Source organism: Miscanthus floridulus, chromosome 14 (genome assembly GCF_019320115.1).
Source record: "Miscanthus floridulus cultivar M001 chromosome 14, ASM1932011v1, whole genome shotgun sequence".
Taxonomy (NCBI): Eukaryota; Viridiplantae; Streptophyta; class Magnoliopsida; order Poales; family Poaceae; genus Miscanthus; species Miscanthus floridulus.
In genome coordinates, this window is record NC_089593.1 from 93,773,228 (window position 1) to 93,792,176 (window position 18,949).

At 44.1% G+C, this 18,949-nt stretch overlaps 1 protein-coding gene across 1 annotated transcript; it reads left to right on the plus strand.

The window, feature by feature from the left end:
* Positions 1-13,751: 13,751 nt before the first annotated feature.
* On the plus strand, positions 13,752-18,241 carry LOC136504468 (ubiquitin-conjugating enzyme 15). The gene is made up of 6 exons (XM_066499403.1): positions 13,752-13,864; positions 13,981-14,084; positions 14,361-14,463; positions 14,641-14,704; positions 17,748-17,836; positions 17,928-18,241. The coding sequence occupies exons 1-6, from the start codon at positions 13,835-13,837 to the stop codon at positions 18,021-18,023; spliced, it is 486 nt and encodes a 161-aa protein (XP_066355500.1). The 5' UTR covers positions 13,752-13,834; the 3' UTR covers positions 18,024-18,241.
* Positions 18,242-18,949: the final 708 nt, after the last annotated feature.

Sequence of the window (18,949 nt, forward strand, 5' to 3'; positions counted from 1 at the left end):
TCAACTATTCCTAAATATACCAACTCCTAAATATAGCATATTCTAACATCCTCTTGCAATCTCAGCCATTGGCAAGGTTGAGATTGAACTTAAACTCTCTCAATTTGGATGCCGAGATAGGTTTAGTAAAACCGTCTGCCACTTGATCACCTGTGCTGACAAATATGATATCCAGTAACTTTTGTGCCACCCTTTCACGAACAAAGTGAAAATCAATCTCAATATGTTTCGTCCTGGCATGAAAAACTGGATTTGCGTTGTATCCACATCATTTCAGCTGTCGCATTAGCCAATGCTTTGTACTCGGCCTCAGTGCTAGAGCGAGACGCCGTAGGCTGTTTTCGAGCACTCCAAGAAACAAGATTAGGTCCAAAGAATACTGCAAATCCTCCCGTGGACCGCCTATCATCAACACATCCTGCCCAATCAGCATCAGAGAAGGCGCTGACAAGAGTAGAGTTTGACTTCCTCATTTGCAATCCTATAGACAGAGTGCCTTTTACATACCGCAAAATTCTTTTAACAGCACTCCAATGTGTCGTGGTTGGAGAATGAAGAAATTGACACACCTTATTAACGGCAAAGGAAATATCAGGCCAGGTGAGAGTTAAATATTGAAGTGCCCCAACCACACTTCTATAATTGGTGCAATCATCGTCACCAAGACGATCTCCAGCAGCAAGACGGAGCTTCTCGGTGAAGAGATGGGAGTATCAACCGGTTTACAGTTCCACATATTGGCACGCTTGACCACATCCGTAGCATAACGCTGCTGTGTCAACACCAGACCATCAGAAACACGGTTCACTTCAATGCCAAGGAAAAAATGAAGATCACCGAGATCCTTTAGAGCAAAGTCGGTCTCAAGAGCAGTGACCAACGCCTTTGAAGCAGCCAAGGATGAGCTGGAAACAATGATGTCGTCAACATAGACTAAGACAAAGATAGTGACCTGTCTATTCCGATAGAAGAATAGTGATGTGTCCCCTTTTGATGGTGTGAATCCCAGCTGAATGAGTTTGCCACAGAGACGTGCATACCAAGCCCGAGGGGCCTGCTTAAGGCCATACAAGGCCTTATCCAATTTGCAAACAAAATTGGGACACCATTTGTCTTCATATCCCGGAGGCTGACGCATATAAACCTCTTCTTCCAACACACCATGAAGAAAAGCATTCTGAACATCGAGCTGCCGCAACGACCACCCATTTGAGACTGCAACTGCCAAAACAAGACGAACTGTGGCCGCCTTCACTACCGGACTGAAGGTATCCTCATAATCAATACCATACTGCTGTTTGTATCCCTTAGCAACAAGTCGTGCCTTATAGCGATCCACAGAACCATCAGCCTTACGCTTTATCTTGTAGACCCATTTGCAACCGATGACATTTTTGTGCTTGGGAGCAGGAACCAAATGCCAAGTTCGGTTTTTCATCAAGGCATCATATTCCTTGTCCATGGCCGTGACCCAACGATCATCGCGAAGAGCGGCCTTCACAGTTGTCGGTTTGTCAGGTTCAACAGTGCTAGTTAGCCCCCAACGAACCGTGCCATCCGTGTACTGCTTGGCCTTTGTAATTCCTCTTTGAAGTCGAGTGCCATGATGATGTGTTGACGGGGGCATAGGATGCACCATAGGATCTACAGGCGCACCGGAACCAGCAACGGGATCCTGAATGCCAGCCTGCTCCTGAATCGGCAGCAAGGGGAGCACGGGATCCACTGCAGCACCTAGCGAAGGCGGCGGAGAGCCAGATGCAGCTGGAGTCGATGTAGAGGATCCCGGGCACGCAGCCGGGAACAAGCCTGACACGTCAGTCGGAGCGTCCGGATCGAATGGCAGAGACTCCGAGCTGGATTCCGGAGCAGAACCAAGCGCTGCTGTCTCCAATCCCAAAGAGGATTGCGCCGCCGGTCCCGTACGAGGTACGGACGTATCATCTCCGTGTGCCGCACCAACGTTGTCGTGACGCGGTACGCCGGACGGCTGCATGAAATAATGCCCGGGACGCGTCGTTTCTTCACCAAATTGCTCCAAATTTTGCCCTGCATCAGCCACAGCACTAGGGACACTAGAAACAACATTAGTAGGACAATTAATCAGATGGTGATCATGCATATTTGCACTCCCAAATTCAAGTGATGGATCTGGATTCTTAAGAATATCCGACAAAAGGTCAAGTTCGGCACGAAGACGTGCTCCAGCATTGGAATGAAGCTCAAAGAAAGGATAGATGGTCTCGTCAAAAACCACATCACATGAAACATAGATACGATCGGTGGATGGCTCAAGACATTTGAAACCTTTGTGAAGATTGCTATATCCGAGGAAGACACAACGTTTTGACCGGAACTGGAGTTTCTTGGTGTTGTATGGCCGGAGATTAGGCCAAATAGCACACCCAAAGGTCCTAAAGAAGGAATAGTCCGGTGAAGATCCAAGGAGTAGATCATGTGGGGTGTTGTTGTGAATGGTTTTTGAGGGAAGACGATTGATGATGAATACTGCAGTTAAAAAGGCTTGATCCCAATACTTGAGTGGCATGGACGCATGAGCAAGAAGTGAGAGGCCAACTTCTATAATATGGCGATGCTTGCGTTCTGCAGATCCATTTTGCTGGTGAGCATGAGGGCAGGAAACATGGTGAGCAATGCCTAAGCGCTTGAAGAAGGCATTAAGAGATTGATATTCTCCTCCCTAGTCTGACTGGACTGCAAGGATCTTATGGCTAAACTGGCGCTCAACCATGTTCTGGAAATCACGAAAGCATTGGAAAACCTCAGACTTAAAATGCAGCAAATAGATCCAGGTGAACTTGCTAAAATCATCGATAAAACTGATATAATAAGAATGCCGACCCATAGAAGTTGGTGCAGGCCCCCATACATCAGTAAACACAAGCTCAAAAGGTTTAGAGGAAACACTATTGGACTTTGGATAAGGTAACTGATGGCTCTTGGCCATTTGACAAGCATCGCAAATCACACCACTATTGTTTGACTCACTAGAAAAAGATAACTTATGACGACTAAGAACACTCTTGACGACAGGCGACGAAGCATGACCTAGACGACTATGCCATAAGGAGATGGACACCTTAGCAACTCCAAGGACTTGTTTATTTGATGAAGGCTGGTTTTGTGGATGATGAGGCTTCAATGGATAGAGACCACCCTCACATTCCCCTTCGAGGAGTGTCTTCCTCGTCACCTGTTCCTTAAGAGAAAAATATTTTGGATGAAGTTCAAGAAAGGCATTGTTATCTTTGACTAGACGATGTGCTGAAATAAGATTTTTAGTGGCTCTAGGAACTTGAAGAACATTGTTTAGATGAATGTTACGAACTGGGGATTGCAAAACACTATGACCAACGTGATTAATTGTCATACCTGCCCCATTCGCTGAAAGCACTTGTTCCCCTCCACGATACTTTGCCACGGAATGACGGAATATTTCAAAAGGACCTGTAGATCGATACTGCGATTGATTGCCAGGGTTGAGGAGCTGGACTGTGCCATGTGTGGCGTTTCGATTGGTAGAGGTGGTGGCTGTATTATTTCTTGTTTTACTCGGTATCTACTATATCAACATATATGTAGAATTGTAGACACATGACCCTTTGGGTATTCACTTCTAGACTAGAAAGCACTGATGATACTTTCCTAATTTTATTTTCATTTATTTCCATCGGCACAACATCTTGACGTATCTTATTTGCAATGCATTGGTTCACGGTTAGCAATTTCATCTTTCCTTCCGTAACGAGACACAGTTTCGAAGTTAATCAACTAACCAACGCACCAGCAATGCATCAGCTATTCATCAACACATACGTTCTTTCATTAGGCGGGTATATGGAAATTTTGAGTGGGAGTTGTCATGACCCGATCATCACTTGTTCATAATCATCATCATCATGAGCATCATTTGCATTTGAATTCTAATTGGAAAACTAAGTGCTGAAGAAACTGAACAATTCTAGGCACCACATGTCCCAGCAGATCATCCGCCGCACCCACGAAACGACCCGCTGGAACATCTACACAGACTTACAGTTTGTTAGACTAATCGTGCTCTGATGGATCATCCCGTGCTCACGCGGACCGTCCGCCAGAACATGACATGCACAGATTTGAGGTGTCACTTGTGGAGCTCTCCTTGTTAGGTTGATCTCCACCAACGGTCAATTGGACCATTGATCTGTGCCCTGATCGGGGGCGCTCAGCCTTTCTACTGGCTGATAGGCCCCTGTCGCGCAGCGTAATAAATAGGAGGTGGGGGCTGGGGCTCGAGACACGAGGTTCACCGCAGCCGCGAGCGTCCCACCGACGTCCTAGCCCTAGTCCTATCTAGAAGGGCGCGCTGTAAGCGACGGGAAGCACCATCGCCTTCGTCGTCGCCACTGGATCGCCCTCCACGTCGATGCTACCTCGGCGGCGGCGCCATGGCCACGACTGCCCTTTGGTGAGGTACATCATCAAGTTCCCCCATCTAAGTCAATTTTTTCTCCACTGATCTACGCTTAGAGGTTCTAGAATTTCTATCAATGGTATCGGAGCCGTGCTAGGCGTAGATCTGGTAGGGGTAGTAGCAGTTTAGAAGGAGATGAGAAAGATCTGATTCGGATCGAAGTAGTGGGTCCCTAACCCTAACCCTAGAGGGGAGGAACAACAGAAGAAAGAGGGTTCGATTTGGCCCGATCCGGATCGACTCAAACCCGAACCCTAACCCGCGTAGATCGATTCGGGGAAGAAAAACAGCAGCAGAGGGTTCGTGTCGAACCCTAACCCTAACCCGACTCGACCCAAACCCTAACCCTAGACCAAACTTGCTCCGAGAAGAAGAGAAAAGAAGATCCAAACAGAGAGGAGAAGAGGGGGAAAGGGGAAGGGCTAGGGAGGCGGCTTATCTCGCCGGCCTCCACTCACCGAAGCACTCCGGGAAGGACCTTCGTGCCTTTGCACCACAACCGTGCTAGGGCACCACCGCTAGGCCACTCGACAATGGTGCGCTTACCCGTAGGGGAGCGCACGCGCCGACGAGGGGGCCGGTGACGGCGCCACCATCTCTCTGCCATCTTCGGTGGCTCTCTGCGCTCACTCGCTCAGTGGCTGCCGCTGAGAGAGAGAATGGGGAGAGAAGAGTGAGCTAGGGTTTGGGGGAGCATCGTCGACGTTGGGTTTTGATCCGGCGAGATCAATGCGCTGCCGCCGATCTCCATCCAACGGCTCAGAGCAATCGGACTGGATTGAGCCCAGGCGGGCGCGCAGAGGACCACTGTGCTGGCCCAGGCCCAGGTTGCGGCCTTAGGTAAGCACAGCGGGTGCGGGCGCATAGTTGGGCCAGGCCATATCGCCAGGCCGAGCCGAATGAATAGTAAACACAGAGTTTTTGTTTTATTATTTTCAGAAGCAGTTTTGATGGATTTTGTAAAGTTTTGAATCTCTGTCAAAATTTGAACCAACGGGATAATTTTTTCAGAAAGTAGATGAGTAAAGTAAAATGCTTCTGAAAATAGATAAAGAATTTTTTCATATTTCCGCTGCAAAGTTTAATGTTGATTATCTTTTAATTAAATTCGAACCAACGAGAGAATTTAATTTGAAGTGTAGTTATATTTAGTAAATTATGATTATGTTTATCCTCTAATTAAATTGTAACCAACGTAAAAATTTAAATTAGAGGAGGTCATATTATGGTATTGTTATTTTTTGACCAACGTTGATGACGACAATATTATAATGAGTTCAATTTTGAGGTTTAAATCTCTGATAAATTTACACTAACATGATCAATTTTTCAGAGAGTAGATAAGGACCGAAAAATGCTCCTAAACTAAAAGAATGTATTTTATTATCAAGTTTTCGCTGCAATGATGTTGATTATCTTCTAATTAAATTCGAACCAACAGGATAATTTAATTTTGAAGAGTAGTTATATGTATTTCAAGTTGATTTATGAGTTTTATGCATTAATTCTATTTTCTGCCCAAGGGTGATTTAGAATTGATGCAGAAGCACCTGGTTTATTTAACCGACGAAATCACTCGGCTGCATGCCAATGGGCTGCAATGCTAGGGTATGTGAATGAAAAGACTTGAGTTAAGCCAGTTCAGGATAATTTTTTGTTAGTTTACTAATTTTCTGATTAAATTAGAACCAACAGGAAGATTTAATTGGAAAATGAAGTATAAGTGAATGTTTTAGTCATCATGACTAAATTTTTCGTTACGGTAATTTATATATGGATTTATCCCGCATGGAGAGAAGTTTGGCATAGTACTTATGCTAGTCAATCATGCATGACGGAAGAAGTTTTGTGATGACTCATATATTTTTGTATCTCGCATAGCGAGAGAAGTTTGGGTAGTTTTTATGCTATCATAGTATTAACCATGACACAATAGAAATGCACCGTCATAGTCAATACTAATCAAAAGACAAGAAAAGGATGCAAGTGTGCCTTGCAAAACTATAGTTAATAAAAGACCTCGATGAGTTCTTGAAGTGGAATGAAGAAAGTGTACTCCTATACGGATCAAGAAATAACTTTGTTTACATGACGTAATCATGTGAATGAAGTAAGTTATAAGTGTCTCCTCGTTCACAGGTTTTCTGAATAGTTTTCGAAATTATAGCAGTATAGTTTATGCCATATTTCGAGAGGGAGAATTGTGAGATGAATTAAGAGTAAGAATTCAGATCAATTAAGAAACTACTCTTCATTAAGAGTGAGATAAAGAGAGAGAATGTTAGGTTGATCTCCACCAATTGGCCCAACGCCCTTGATCCGTGCCCTGATCGGGGGGCGCTCAGCCTTTCTACTGGCCGATGGGCCCCTGTTGCGCAGTGCAATAAATATGAGGTGGGGGCTGAGGCTCGAGACACGAGATTCACCGCAGCCGCCAGCGCTCCACCGACGTCCTAGCCCTAGTCCGATCTAGAAGGGCGCGTTGTAAGCGACGGGAAGCGCCATCGCCTTCGCCGCCGCCACTGGACCGCACCTCCACGTCGATACTACCTTGTCGGCGGCGCCATAGCCGCGACTGCCCTTTGGTGAGGTACAGCACCAAGTTCCCCCATCTAAGTCAAGTTTTTCCCCACTGATCTACGCCTAGAGGTTCCATAATTTCTATCACTCCTGACCCCAAAAGTCAGGCCACCTATTGCCACTTTGTGAGAGAGCCAATCCAGGCACCAGAACACACACTCTCTTTCACTCTCCACTCACTCTTACACTCCCACTCTCTCTAGTCCATCTCCCTCTGTACACTCTTACACACCAAGGAGGAGCAAGGGGGAGGGAAGGAGAAGGGATTAGAGACCATCACCAGCAGCAAGGAGGCATGGATTTCGTCTAGGGGCACCTAAACATAAGAGGTTGGGAGGTGAGATTGGAAGTATTTTAGGAACTCTTGGAGATATGCTCAATAACATTTTATTTGGCAGTCAGTCCCATTAATTCGAAAACCCCACATATTAAGTTTTTTGTAATTTTTTTAAGAAAAGCGGCAAACCTTTCTTCAAGGGGTGAACCTCTTTTGTGATTTATGGCTTAGCGCGTAACATATGGCCTACTTATCTCGGATGTTGAGAAATTTTAGCTAGCCCACTGAAAGCTACACAGATAAATTATTCCTATGAAAGCCTGTGAAAGAGTATATTTTTTATGATCGACAAGGACAGCACATACGCCTCGTTTTCTTGAAACATGTCATGTAACCATGCATGGGAAAACAATTAGCCAAAAATATGTAAGTCCTCATGCTTAGTCCCGGACTTAAATTTAGTAACAAGTTTCACAGCAAAGACTTTTTTTTTCAAATTGAATCATTATTTGATCAGTCGATTGGGATAAACAAAAAAAAAACCTTTCACTTATACAAATCAGGTCCCGTAGTTATCCGATCTAAGGTTTGGTGATGAAGGAGGTATTGGTTAGAGTGCCCGAAGGATTGGAGCCCGGGAGAAATAAACCATGTTATATTAGCCTGCTGGTCGAACTTGGTGGCTGCTTCGGCGTCGACGACCTCAATAAGTTCGCAACTGAAACGGATTTGCTAGCGTCCGGACGTTCGATCCGAACGCTAGTATCAGGATGCTGCCTCACATAGGGAGCGAACGAGCTCATAGCGCGTCGGGGTCACGAGCGAGCACACCAGTAGGGGGCCCACGCTGCTCCGGATGTCGTCTGCGCAGCCGGCCGTTTCCCACGCACATTCCATGTGCAACACCCGATCTATTTTTGAAAGCATCCAGATGCAACATACAAAAAGAAGACATATGAAACACTTAAAACAAATGTCTGAAACACTTACGAAAACGTCTGAAAAATATTTAAAAACCATTGTAAACATATGCAATATTCATATGAAACACTTGTAAACATACGCATGAAACACCTGAAAACACTTGAAACATATGCTTGCAACATGCATGTATATGCAACATCCAGATCTACTTTTGTAACATCCAGACAAAACACTTACAACATTCGTCTGAAACAAATGAAATATTTGCAACATACACTTGAAACATATGTGTATAGCCATTACAACATGAGTAACATCCCAATCTACTTTTGCAACATCGATATACAACACTTGCAACATACCTTTGAAACATATGAAACACTTGAAACATACTATTGCAACATGCACTTTCAGCTGCTTGCTGCTTGGAGGCTTGTTAACGCGGAGCTCGAAGCCGCGGAGTGGCGCGGAGGTCGCTGGTGTGGAGCTCGGCGGCGGCACGGACCTTGGTAGGGGCAGGGGCAGGCGGATGGAGCACGGTCGTGACAGGAGGTGCGAGTCCAGGAGCGAGCTAGAGAGTGCCTAGCGCGTCGAGCTCGTTGTGCGTAGCGCGGGCGGGCGACAAAGGCGTAAGCGGGGGTGGCGCGGGCGAGTGCGGGTCCGTCCCGCGAGCAAAGCAATCGGGCGACACGGGCGGGGGCGAGTGCGGGGTCCGTCTATCCGGACAGACAACTGAAAACATGGCTCTAGCTAGCATCACAGCGGGCTTTATGGCGATGCTGCGCGAAACTGAAACTTGCATTGGCAACCCACCTCTTCAATATAGGGCGCGTTTAGATGCAAAAAATTTTGGGTTTTCGCTACTGTAGCACTTTCGTTTGTATTTGGCAATTAGTGTCTAATTATAGACTAATTAGGTTCGAAAGTTTCGTCTCACGATTTCTCATCCAACTGTGCAATTAGTTTTTTTTCGTCTATATTTAGTACTCCATGCATGTGCCGCAAGATTCGATGTGATGGGTACTGCGCAAAATTTTTTGGAAACTAAACATCCCATAATATGTTCCTTGCACAGAACGGGTAGACCGTCAGCATAAGAGAGTTTACAAGAGCGAATGAACAACAGAATACCTACGTGACCAAGATCATGCATGCAAGACAACCACCACCCCGTATATACTGAGGATCCCATCTCCCTCTGGTACCTATGCCAAAAAGTGAATAAAAAATCAATAAAAAAGGAAGAGGACCTAGAGCAAGTGAGGTGGCTTGACTCGTTGATGTAGTTATTAGGACCAGTCAAGCCACCTCAATTTTATTGTAATCGAAAAAACTAATAGAAAAAGGCCAATGTAAGACCTTGTAACATAGAACTGAGACCTTGAAACGGTGACCCTGATATTACGGCTAATAATATCGTTAATTGTTACTCTCATGCTAATAATATCGATATTATTAGCATGAGAGTACTTTTTTATCCCCCAAACTTTAAACGGGTCTTCAAACTCTCTTCTATATCAATGAAATAGGCACTAGGTCATGCCCGTTCGTTAAAAAAAAATATGAGATATTGGCTTTTGCAAAGAAATTAATGAAAGCAACGGGCATGACATCTGGTCCTCCTCATATTTTTTTATTTCTTAGTAATCGAAAATTAAAAAAAGCATAAGTTTTTTTTTTCTGAACTGAACACTCACAAGCATATTCAGATGCATTGTTTATTTGATTAGCCATATATACTTAGTTTCAGTTTCCACCCATCACATGTTTTTTTTGTCACATCACTGTTCGATTGGAAACTGACGCTTTCTGCAATCACATCGTCCACGAATTCTGCATATGTCATGATCGAAACATATTGAATTGGTAGGTCGTTGAATATATAGAGCACATGCCAATAGACAGAACAAAGAAGAATGCATATCAAGTGGCATTTGCATCGGATCATCAAAAAATAATTGAGAGGAAAGGTGATGCCGTTCTGCCCCCTTGGCATGCAATTGGGCCGTCAATACACAGTACCTACTTGACGTTGACTCTATGGCCCATTTCTCTGTTAATGTTTTGCACTGTTCCTGAAGATCTTTTAGAGGGGCCTTGAATACCATGGCATCATGATAAAGGTTTAGGCTAACAGTTTGTTCCCTTCTCCTTTTCGTATGATATGGACTAAAACAGAATCATCACGGTACACCGCCCCCGCGTCGCTCCCCCACGCGGGCGACATGGGCGGCCGCTCCCTCCCAAACCCTAGCAGCCGCCCCTTCCCTCCCCTCCCCCTGCCACACCGCCGCCGGAGCCGGCCGCCGGCATGGCCACGCGGCTCGCCGGGATGGCGGTGGCGGGGCTCCTCCTCTCCTTGCGATTTGGTGGCGCTGGTGACAGCGAGCCGACGGCTCTCCTCCTACACGGGCTGCGTGGAGCCCGACGGTGGCGTCCGCCGCGGCTGTTGGCGGCGCTGGCTGGTGTCCGACTGGCGCATGGGGACGGCCACGGATCCCCTTCTCCCTCGCCCGTTCCTTCCTCCAGACTTGGCGCGCGGCGGCGGCGTTGGCCCGGATTGTTGGATAAAGTCCTGGGCGGCTGGATCCGGTGTCCACGCGGTAGGATTTGGAGCTCCAGCGCCTAGATCCGGCACTCTCTCGAAGGGCTGGCGAGGCCGGTGGCTGGCCAAGGCGGAGGCGGGGCACAACAGCAAAGGGTGTCGGCATCGGTGCTCTACTGCCGGTTCTGATGCCACTGGGCAGGGGCGGCGCCCACGGGGGTGGGGCATATGTCTGGTGGTGGCTGACGTCCGGTCGCAGCGTCGGCAGCACGTGCCAAGAGCCGACGACAACGATCGGCTGAGGCGTTGGTCGTGCGGCGGTGTTTCACGAGCAGCGGAGTCAGGTCTGGCTTCGCGTTGCCCGGCCGGAGAGGGTGATAGCCGACGCAGCTGTGCGGCTGCTGCGTGCAGCCCGCGCGTCGAGGCCCCTCTGAAGGGTTTACTGTGGAGCGGCAGGACAACAGCGAAGGCAGTGATGGATGGCAAGGGGCCTTGCTTCTTGGCCCAACGTTCGTGCTAGAGGACTCCTGGGCGAAAGCCTAGCGATGACGGCACCTGTGGGTGCCGCTTTCCCTGTTGGGGGCGTCGTGTATCCCCTCTAGCACTATCATCCAAGGGTGAAAGTCCGGTCCACTTTGGACGTGCGACGGTGACGCCATCGGCGTCGCTACCTCCCTGAAGGCGTCGTGTTTGGATTTCATCGTGGCCTCGATGTCTCCTCGGTGATTGTTCTTCGCTTCTTGGCGCCTCGATGACGCGTGGAGGCGGGTCTTGCTGTGAGAAGTCGAAGCTGCTGCATCAGGGACGTGGCTCGGCAACGATGACACACGACGAGCCCCCACCTTCATCGTAGGCTAGGGTCTGCTAGGGGTCGGCAAGCGCTGGAGGTGCTCGTGGCTTGTGTGTGGACTGCCATGAGAAGTCGAAGCTGCTGGCGTCTTCAGCCATGCTCGGTAACGATAACCCATGGTAGTGTGCCGTGTTAGTGCTCAGCTGCGTCGTGTGGGTTGGTTAGCCTATCGGGTGCTCTTTTTGAAATCCCGTTGGCTAGCCCTATTGTACGTAAATTCTTTCGTCTTAATTGAGCGGTAGAGCTCCTGCCTTTATTTAAAAAAAAAGATATGGACTAAAACCTAGCTTGCTCCACAGCTGTTGATAGGTTCACAAATAGTAATACCGGGCTCTCATTTAATCAATAAACAAAAACCTAGAACCATATGGATGGTGATAATATAATTAAGGGCAGTGTATTCCTATGCCCAAGGTGATGTGTTCCAAGATTGAGAAATATAATATTTCAAAATAACACTCCTGGATCTGGATGTTAGCAAAACAATCTCTACTTTACCTCGTTTATTCATCTCGTGTGCCAGGATTAGTAAATAAAATCTTTCCACTCATTTTTTAGATAAGAGTAAATAAAATCTTTCCACTCATACTTATAAACTTTAATTAGTAGAATAGACCATATATCATTATCCTACTTTATACTAGGAGAACAACTCCACTTTTCGTATGGGAAAAAGTCTACTTAACCCCCACCTATCATACTTGGTCTACTTCACCCCCTCAACTATGAAACCGTCTGTTTTACCCCCTGAACTATCTAAAACGTCTGTTTTACCCCCTGGGGCGGTTTTCAGCGGCGGTTTACTACAGTAACAGCGGTTTGCTACAGTGACATTGGGTTTGCTACAGTGCCCATGTTTTGAATTTTTCTTTTTTATTTATTTCCGGTGATTTTTTTAAAAATCATAGTAAATCATAGAAAAATCATAAAATGAAAAATCTAATTTTATTGGACTCCACATGAGTAGATCTACATAGTGAATATATAATACGGTATACTTTAGTACAAAATTTTTACTGTAGCCTTAGATTAATTGAGAAATCCAATTTTGTCTGTAATTAATTAGAATTTATCTATAAATAAGTTATACATAATCCAATGAGTACGAAATTTTTACTATAGTTCAAGCATACAATAACTAGCGTACCATAAAAATTTCACCACAATTGGACCATAGAAGCTGCAGCTATGAATTATTCCAATTAATTACAGACAAAATTAGATTTTCCAATTAATCTAAGGCTACAGTAAAAAATTTTGTACTAAAGTATACCGTATTATATATTCACTATGTAGATCTGCTCATGTGGAGTCCAATAAAATTAGATTTTTCTATGATTTACTATGATTTTTCAAAAATTCACCGAAAACAAAGAAAAAAGAAAAATTCAAAACCACGGGCACTGCAGCAAACCCACCGTCACTGTAGCAAACCCGATGTTACTGTAGCAAAACCGCCGCTGAAAACCGCCCAGGGGGTAAAACAGACGGTTTTAGATAGTTCAGGGGGTAAAACAGACGGTTTCATAGTTGAGAGGGTAAAGTAGACCAAGTATGATAGGTGGGGGGTTAAGTAGACTTTTTCCTTTCGTATGATATGAAAGGATTTACAAATACATGGTGTATAAGTTGTCGACAGTGTACATGTTTCCATGTACGATAGGAGGAAGTGATAAAGTTCTATACTGCCTTTGTTCTAAAATAGCTACATATTTTTAGGTCTGAGGAGTCAAACATATTAAAATTTAACTAAACGTATAGAAATATTCTAATATACTTATTACACGTAATAAATTTCATTAATTAATAGTACAATATATTTTTATAAATATACCAGATATACAAATGTTGATAATATTTCTACAATAAAAAATAAAAGTCTAATTTTTCTCAGAAAGAGATTTGCAGTTATTCTAGATTGGAGTGAATATATAATGATGGAGAAAAACCCAACCGGCTATGATGCTAGGCTGTTATTCTTTCATCAATAGGGGAAAAAAAGAGGACAATAAAGAAAAGGAAAAAAACCGGAAGCATCCAAGTCTGAAACCGAAATAAAAAAAGGGTGAATAGCGGACTGCGCTGCGGTTTCTCTCCCTCCCCCTCCCCCTCCCCTGGCCTTCGTCTCCGCCTCCCGTCTTCCTCCAGAATTCGATTCCCTTCCCGAAGAACCTAGCCCGCAACATGACGAGCTCCTCCTCTCCTTCCCGAAAGGTACCGGGCTCTCCTCCCCCCAATCCACCGGATTCGCCGCACGTGGAGCGCCCCGGCGGCGGGTTTTCCGTCTCGATTCAGCTAACAATTCGATCGATCCCTTTTCGCCTGTGCAGGCGCTGAGCAAGATCGCTTGCAATCGGCTGCAGAAGGAGCTCGCCGAGTGGCAGCTCAACCCTCCCGCCGGATTCAAGCACAAGGTCTCCGATAACCTCCAAAGGTTCCGCCTTTCTCACCGCATCCATCCCTCCCTGCAATTCCTCACTTGTTGTGTTTGCCACTTTTTTTTCCCGTATATTTTATTTATGCTGGGGATTTTTTTTTTCTTTCGCCTTCTTGCCGTCTTCTAGATGGATGGGTTCAACCGTTCAAGAACCCTCTCCTGTTGTTGATATTTGCTCTTGATATCTAGGGCTTTTCTTTGATCTCAGTCGTTCTCTGTGGTGGATTTGGACTACCCGACTGATAGGATAATTCTCTCTGGATAACTGAACAGGTGGGTAATTGAGGTCACCGGAGCCGCGGGCACTCTTTACGCCGGCGAGACCTACCAGTTGCAGGTTGACTTTCCTGAGCATTACCCTATGGAGGCACCTCAGGTCTGGTTTTCTCGACAAAGATCACACCTTTAGTCAATTAGTATATGTCTTCTCATTCCCCCTGTTCCTCCATTTCATTTGATTGGATGATACATAGTATATGTCTTCTCATTCCCCCTGTTCCTTCCATTTCATTTGATTGGATGATACATAAATATTCTCATCTTTTGCTTCCAGGTCATTTTTCTCAATCCAGCGCCAATGCATCCACACATTTACAGCAACGGGCACATCTGCTTAGGTAAAACTGCTCCCTAGGCATCTTGTCTGATGGAGAACATTTGGGTGTGACTCCATGTTTAATGATGCTTTTCATTATCTTCATGGCTGCAGCCCAATGGGAATGTTCTTTGCCTGACCTAATAATGTTCTGTCTAGCTGTCAGTTAGGTGCTAAGATTCTATTTGTTAGAAGAAAGTTGCCAACTTAACCAATTGTGCTTTTATAGTGCTATATAATAGGTTCATGACTGAGATGCCCCAACACACATTCCCTTTTGTTACTAGAGGGTCTTGATTGGATTGCCATATGCGTGTGAAATTGCTATGTGCAGGAGTTTTGTATTTGGCCTTCTAAAGTTATCTTAATGCCTGGATGCTGGTGTCTTTCCTTGTTGTCCCTTTATCTTGCTCATATTAAAGGGTACCGCCAATGCATCTGTACCAGCTAGTCATTAGCACAATAGTGGCTAAGTCTTGTTTTGTATTTATCCTTGCATCATGTTATAACTTCTTTTCTTCTTTAACGACCTTGTGATCTTTCTTGCCTCTAAAATTGATTACTTGAGCTGTCTAGATGCTACTCCTGTTTATGACTTCACGCATTGTTGTTTGTTAGATTTGTGAGTTGTGACAATTGTGTATTATAGGAAACTCATTGCTAAACCTCCTTTTTTATTCCCTTTTCTTGGTTATTTATTGGAGAAGATATTCCATCCTATCTGCTGGACAGTGCTATAGTACTATGCAAGTGTGCATAATAAAAACAGCCTTTTTATTTTCCGCCAAATGTTTTTTTGTCATATTCCTTGATGGCGGTGAAGAGTTCTAAACATGAAGAAAAAGTAAAGTTGGAATTGTCGGTACCTTTTTTAAAAAAAAATCATTTGAGCATCCAGTTATGTCTATGAGTTATGAGCCTGGATATGAATGCCTATCTTATCGTGCCGATATAGGAAGAATATAGCAGGGAATAATGTGTTAGGCAGGGAAGCATGTTAGGTTGGTTGGCAATTGCAGATGTCTTCAGCAAATTAATCTATTGGAAAGTTGGTGATAGACTAACATGTTAATGTGAAGATATAGTTTGACAATTAATGGCAGAACACTTCTTTAATTTGCTTCTAACTATTCTACGGCTTGAATGCTTGTTCTTCGGGTTTCATCATTACTTACATTCTATGAAAGCAGATGAGTACATTGGGGAATAAATCAACAATTGTTCATATAAAACCTGTCAAGTAGCTTTGTGAAAAGGTTGTTTTTGTCATTATTCTTCACATTTAACTATAATGTATCCACATGGGTTGTGTCCTTGGCTTCTTGCTCTAAATATATATTATTTCAAATAATAGCAAGTCAAAGGGAACAAGATATCTTATATGCATAATTGCATATACTATTTCAAACCATCACATGCAAAGTGACTAGGCTGCATGTGAGATCAGATAGAGGAGTGGCTCATTGATGGACTTGTTTATTTGTTGGTAGGAGATTCTCATTCATTTGTTTCTGTGCTAAATGTGTCATCTACTGTCTCATTTCTTATACAGATTGTACCTACTACCAGATTCTTCAAAAAAAAGATTGTAGCTACTACCAGATTCTTCAAAAAAAAGATTGTAGCTACTAAATCTTAACTATAGCTGTTGGTAATTGTAATTACAATCTTGAATATCAGTTCTCCTCCATAATGGCTTTAGATAACTGTTTTCCCTCTCGTGCCCTAATTGCCGCCACAATACAATAGTATGCGATGAAGCCATGTACTTTCTCCACCTTTCATACTTATTAGTAGTTCCCTTGCCATGCATGTAAGTCATGTGGTAGCATTGCTATTGTAGAAATTGAGAATTATGAGCTTTGTCATTGGAGCCATCTCTCTCTATAACACCTCTAAACCCCAATACCTAGATGTGAATGGAATCTGTGCCTCTCATGCAGTGATTGCAAGTGATCTCTTGTACAGTTTTCCTTAGTTACCTGCTCTGCTGATAACGTAGGCAACTTTGCAAAATGCTGTAAAGCTCCAGTTCAGTTGTTTGTTAAAGCTGTACCTAGTAATCTAGTACCCTGTCTGAAGTGAAGTGACTAGGTGAGAAACTTAAATACTCCCTCTGATCACAAATATAAGTACTTTAGGACATAGGCAAGGCATACAAGGTGAAACTTTGACCATTAATTGCTGTAAAAATTATTTATTTTAAATAGGAAAATATATGTTATGAAATTAATTTTCATGATATATCTAGTAGCATTAACCTTATGTTGTTTTTACATTTTTAGTTATTATTAATTGTTAAAGCTAGAAGAAATTGACTTAGGACAAACCTAAAACTATGAACTTATATTTCTGATCAGAGGGAGTAGTTTTTTATGAACATACAACTTATGGAGGGGACTTGATTAAGATAATATTGAGCATCAGACATCAAAATAATGTTTCACCAGGATTTAAATATATTGGTTGCCATATATCTCATGATTTATGATATTGATGAATCTAGTCTGCCAGAGACCAATTTTATGTTGATGTGGCCAATGGATCTGAAATTCATGTAGCTGAAAGTGGTTCATGCAGTGGCACCAACTATTAGATATTTGCATTCGCATTTTTAGCAATTACCCTGTTGGTCTTGTTTTCAGTTCTTTGTCGACCCCTGGTAGATTTTGGTTCATACAGCGGCACCAATTATTAGATATTTGCATTCATATTTTGGGAATTAACCCTGTTGGTCTTGTTTTCAGAAGTCCTTGTCAACGCTAGTTAGAATTTTCTCAGATTGTGAATGTGATGAAAATAATGACCTTGGAGCCCTGATGGCCATGGCCTATAATTCCCTTGTAGCTAAGCCTAAATGGAAGTATTTAGACCCTCTACATTTGCATTTTGAGAATTTACTCTATTCTGTTTCCATTAATCCTTTGTCCCCTTGTTCCATGAGTTTTCTGAGATATTGAATAAAAAGGAGAAAAAACAGTGTTGGTGGAGCCTTGATGGCCATGAACTACAGTTTACTGTATGGTCTGTGATTGACAACTTCCTGCTGCTACTCTTTTCTGCAGATATTTTGTATGACTCATGGTCACCAGCGATGACCGTGAGCTCTGTCTGTATCAGTATCCTGTCTATGTTGTCTAGTTCTCCAGCAAAGGTGACACTTAGTCATACTACTTGATCTATTAAAACTTCGGTGCCCTCACTCCACAGTCAGACTCTAACTAGCTACAACGTATTGGTTGCAGCAACGCCCAGCGGACAATGACCGCTATGTTAGGAACTGCCGCAACGGGAGGTCTCCGAAGGAGACCAGATGGTGGTTCCATGACGACACGGTGTAATGGGCTCCGTGGCATCGCCTGTCAGCCTTCCTTACCGTGATATATCTCTTCAAGGGGAGATGAGATGATTTAGGCCTATTTACAAGCACCCCTCTATTGGATTTGCGAAGCTTACCTTGTGGTGGTATGTAAATGAGTTGCACACATGTGTCGAGTCTGAGAATATATATTATCACCATCAATGATAAAATATAGAATAAGCAAGAATGTACCCTGCCTGAATCACAGAAACGAGCTCAAAAGGAATATGCAGGTTTAACTATGATTTGCTTTGCTCAATGTGCCTTTGTATCAGTCTGCAGTCCTTGTGGATTTTCCTATTTGTTCATTGTAGTGCTGCGATGCTGCTACGGTGATAGTTCTAACTCAGTCACCGTTATCTGTGTGCTCATTGTTACAAAACGGTGTCTCTCAACAGACACCCCTTCGGTGATCTCATCAAGATTAGTGGATAGGATTAGACAGTTAGTTTTACTCTAAAGGGCATGTCTTTTGGAGAACAGTCGTGTCCCTTCGTGACACCCCTTCACTTATATAAATATATTTCAGAGATCAATGATAGAGATGGTTCTCTCAAATCTTCATTTACATTCACACTTTAACACGTTATCACCACTTTGCTCTACGTGAACAAGGAGTAGAACGCTAAGTCGATATCGATGATGCAGAGCCGTCCGTCCTCGAAGGAACAGTGCCGGCCTCCATGTTCGATGCAAGCACAGAGGGCACGCAGGCCTTCATCGTTCCAAGACCGGAAAAGAAACGAAGATCTGTTCTTCATCTTATCCATAGGAAACTGATGCGTACAAGATGATGGCTGGCCGAACAGTCACCATCAACATGGATCGACAAAGAAATCGATGACCGTTTTCATCGCAACACCGTGGTCGTCCTCCACATCGAAAGAAAGAAGATGAAAGACGCAC

Bases quoted from the DNA above. Each gene is read 5' to 3' on its own strand.
- LOC136504468 (XM_066499403.1), top strand. From the start codon at position 13,835: ATGACGAGCTCCTCCTCTCCTTCCCGAAAG. The intron at 13,865-13,980 runs GTACCGGGCTCT...TCGCCTGTGCAG, and splicing joins CCTCCTCTCCTTCCCGAAAG to GCGCTGAGCAAGATCGCTTG. The intron at 17,837-17,927 runs GTGACACTTAGT...TATTGGTTGCAG, and splicing joins TGTCTAGTTCTCCAGCAAAG to CAACGCCCAGCGGACAATGA.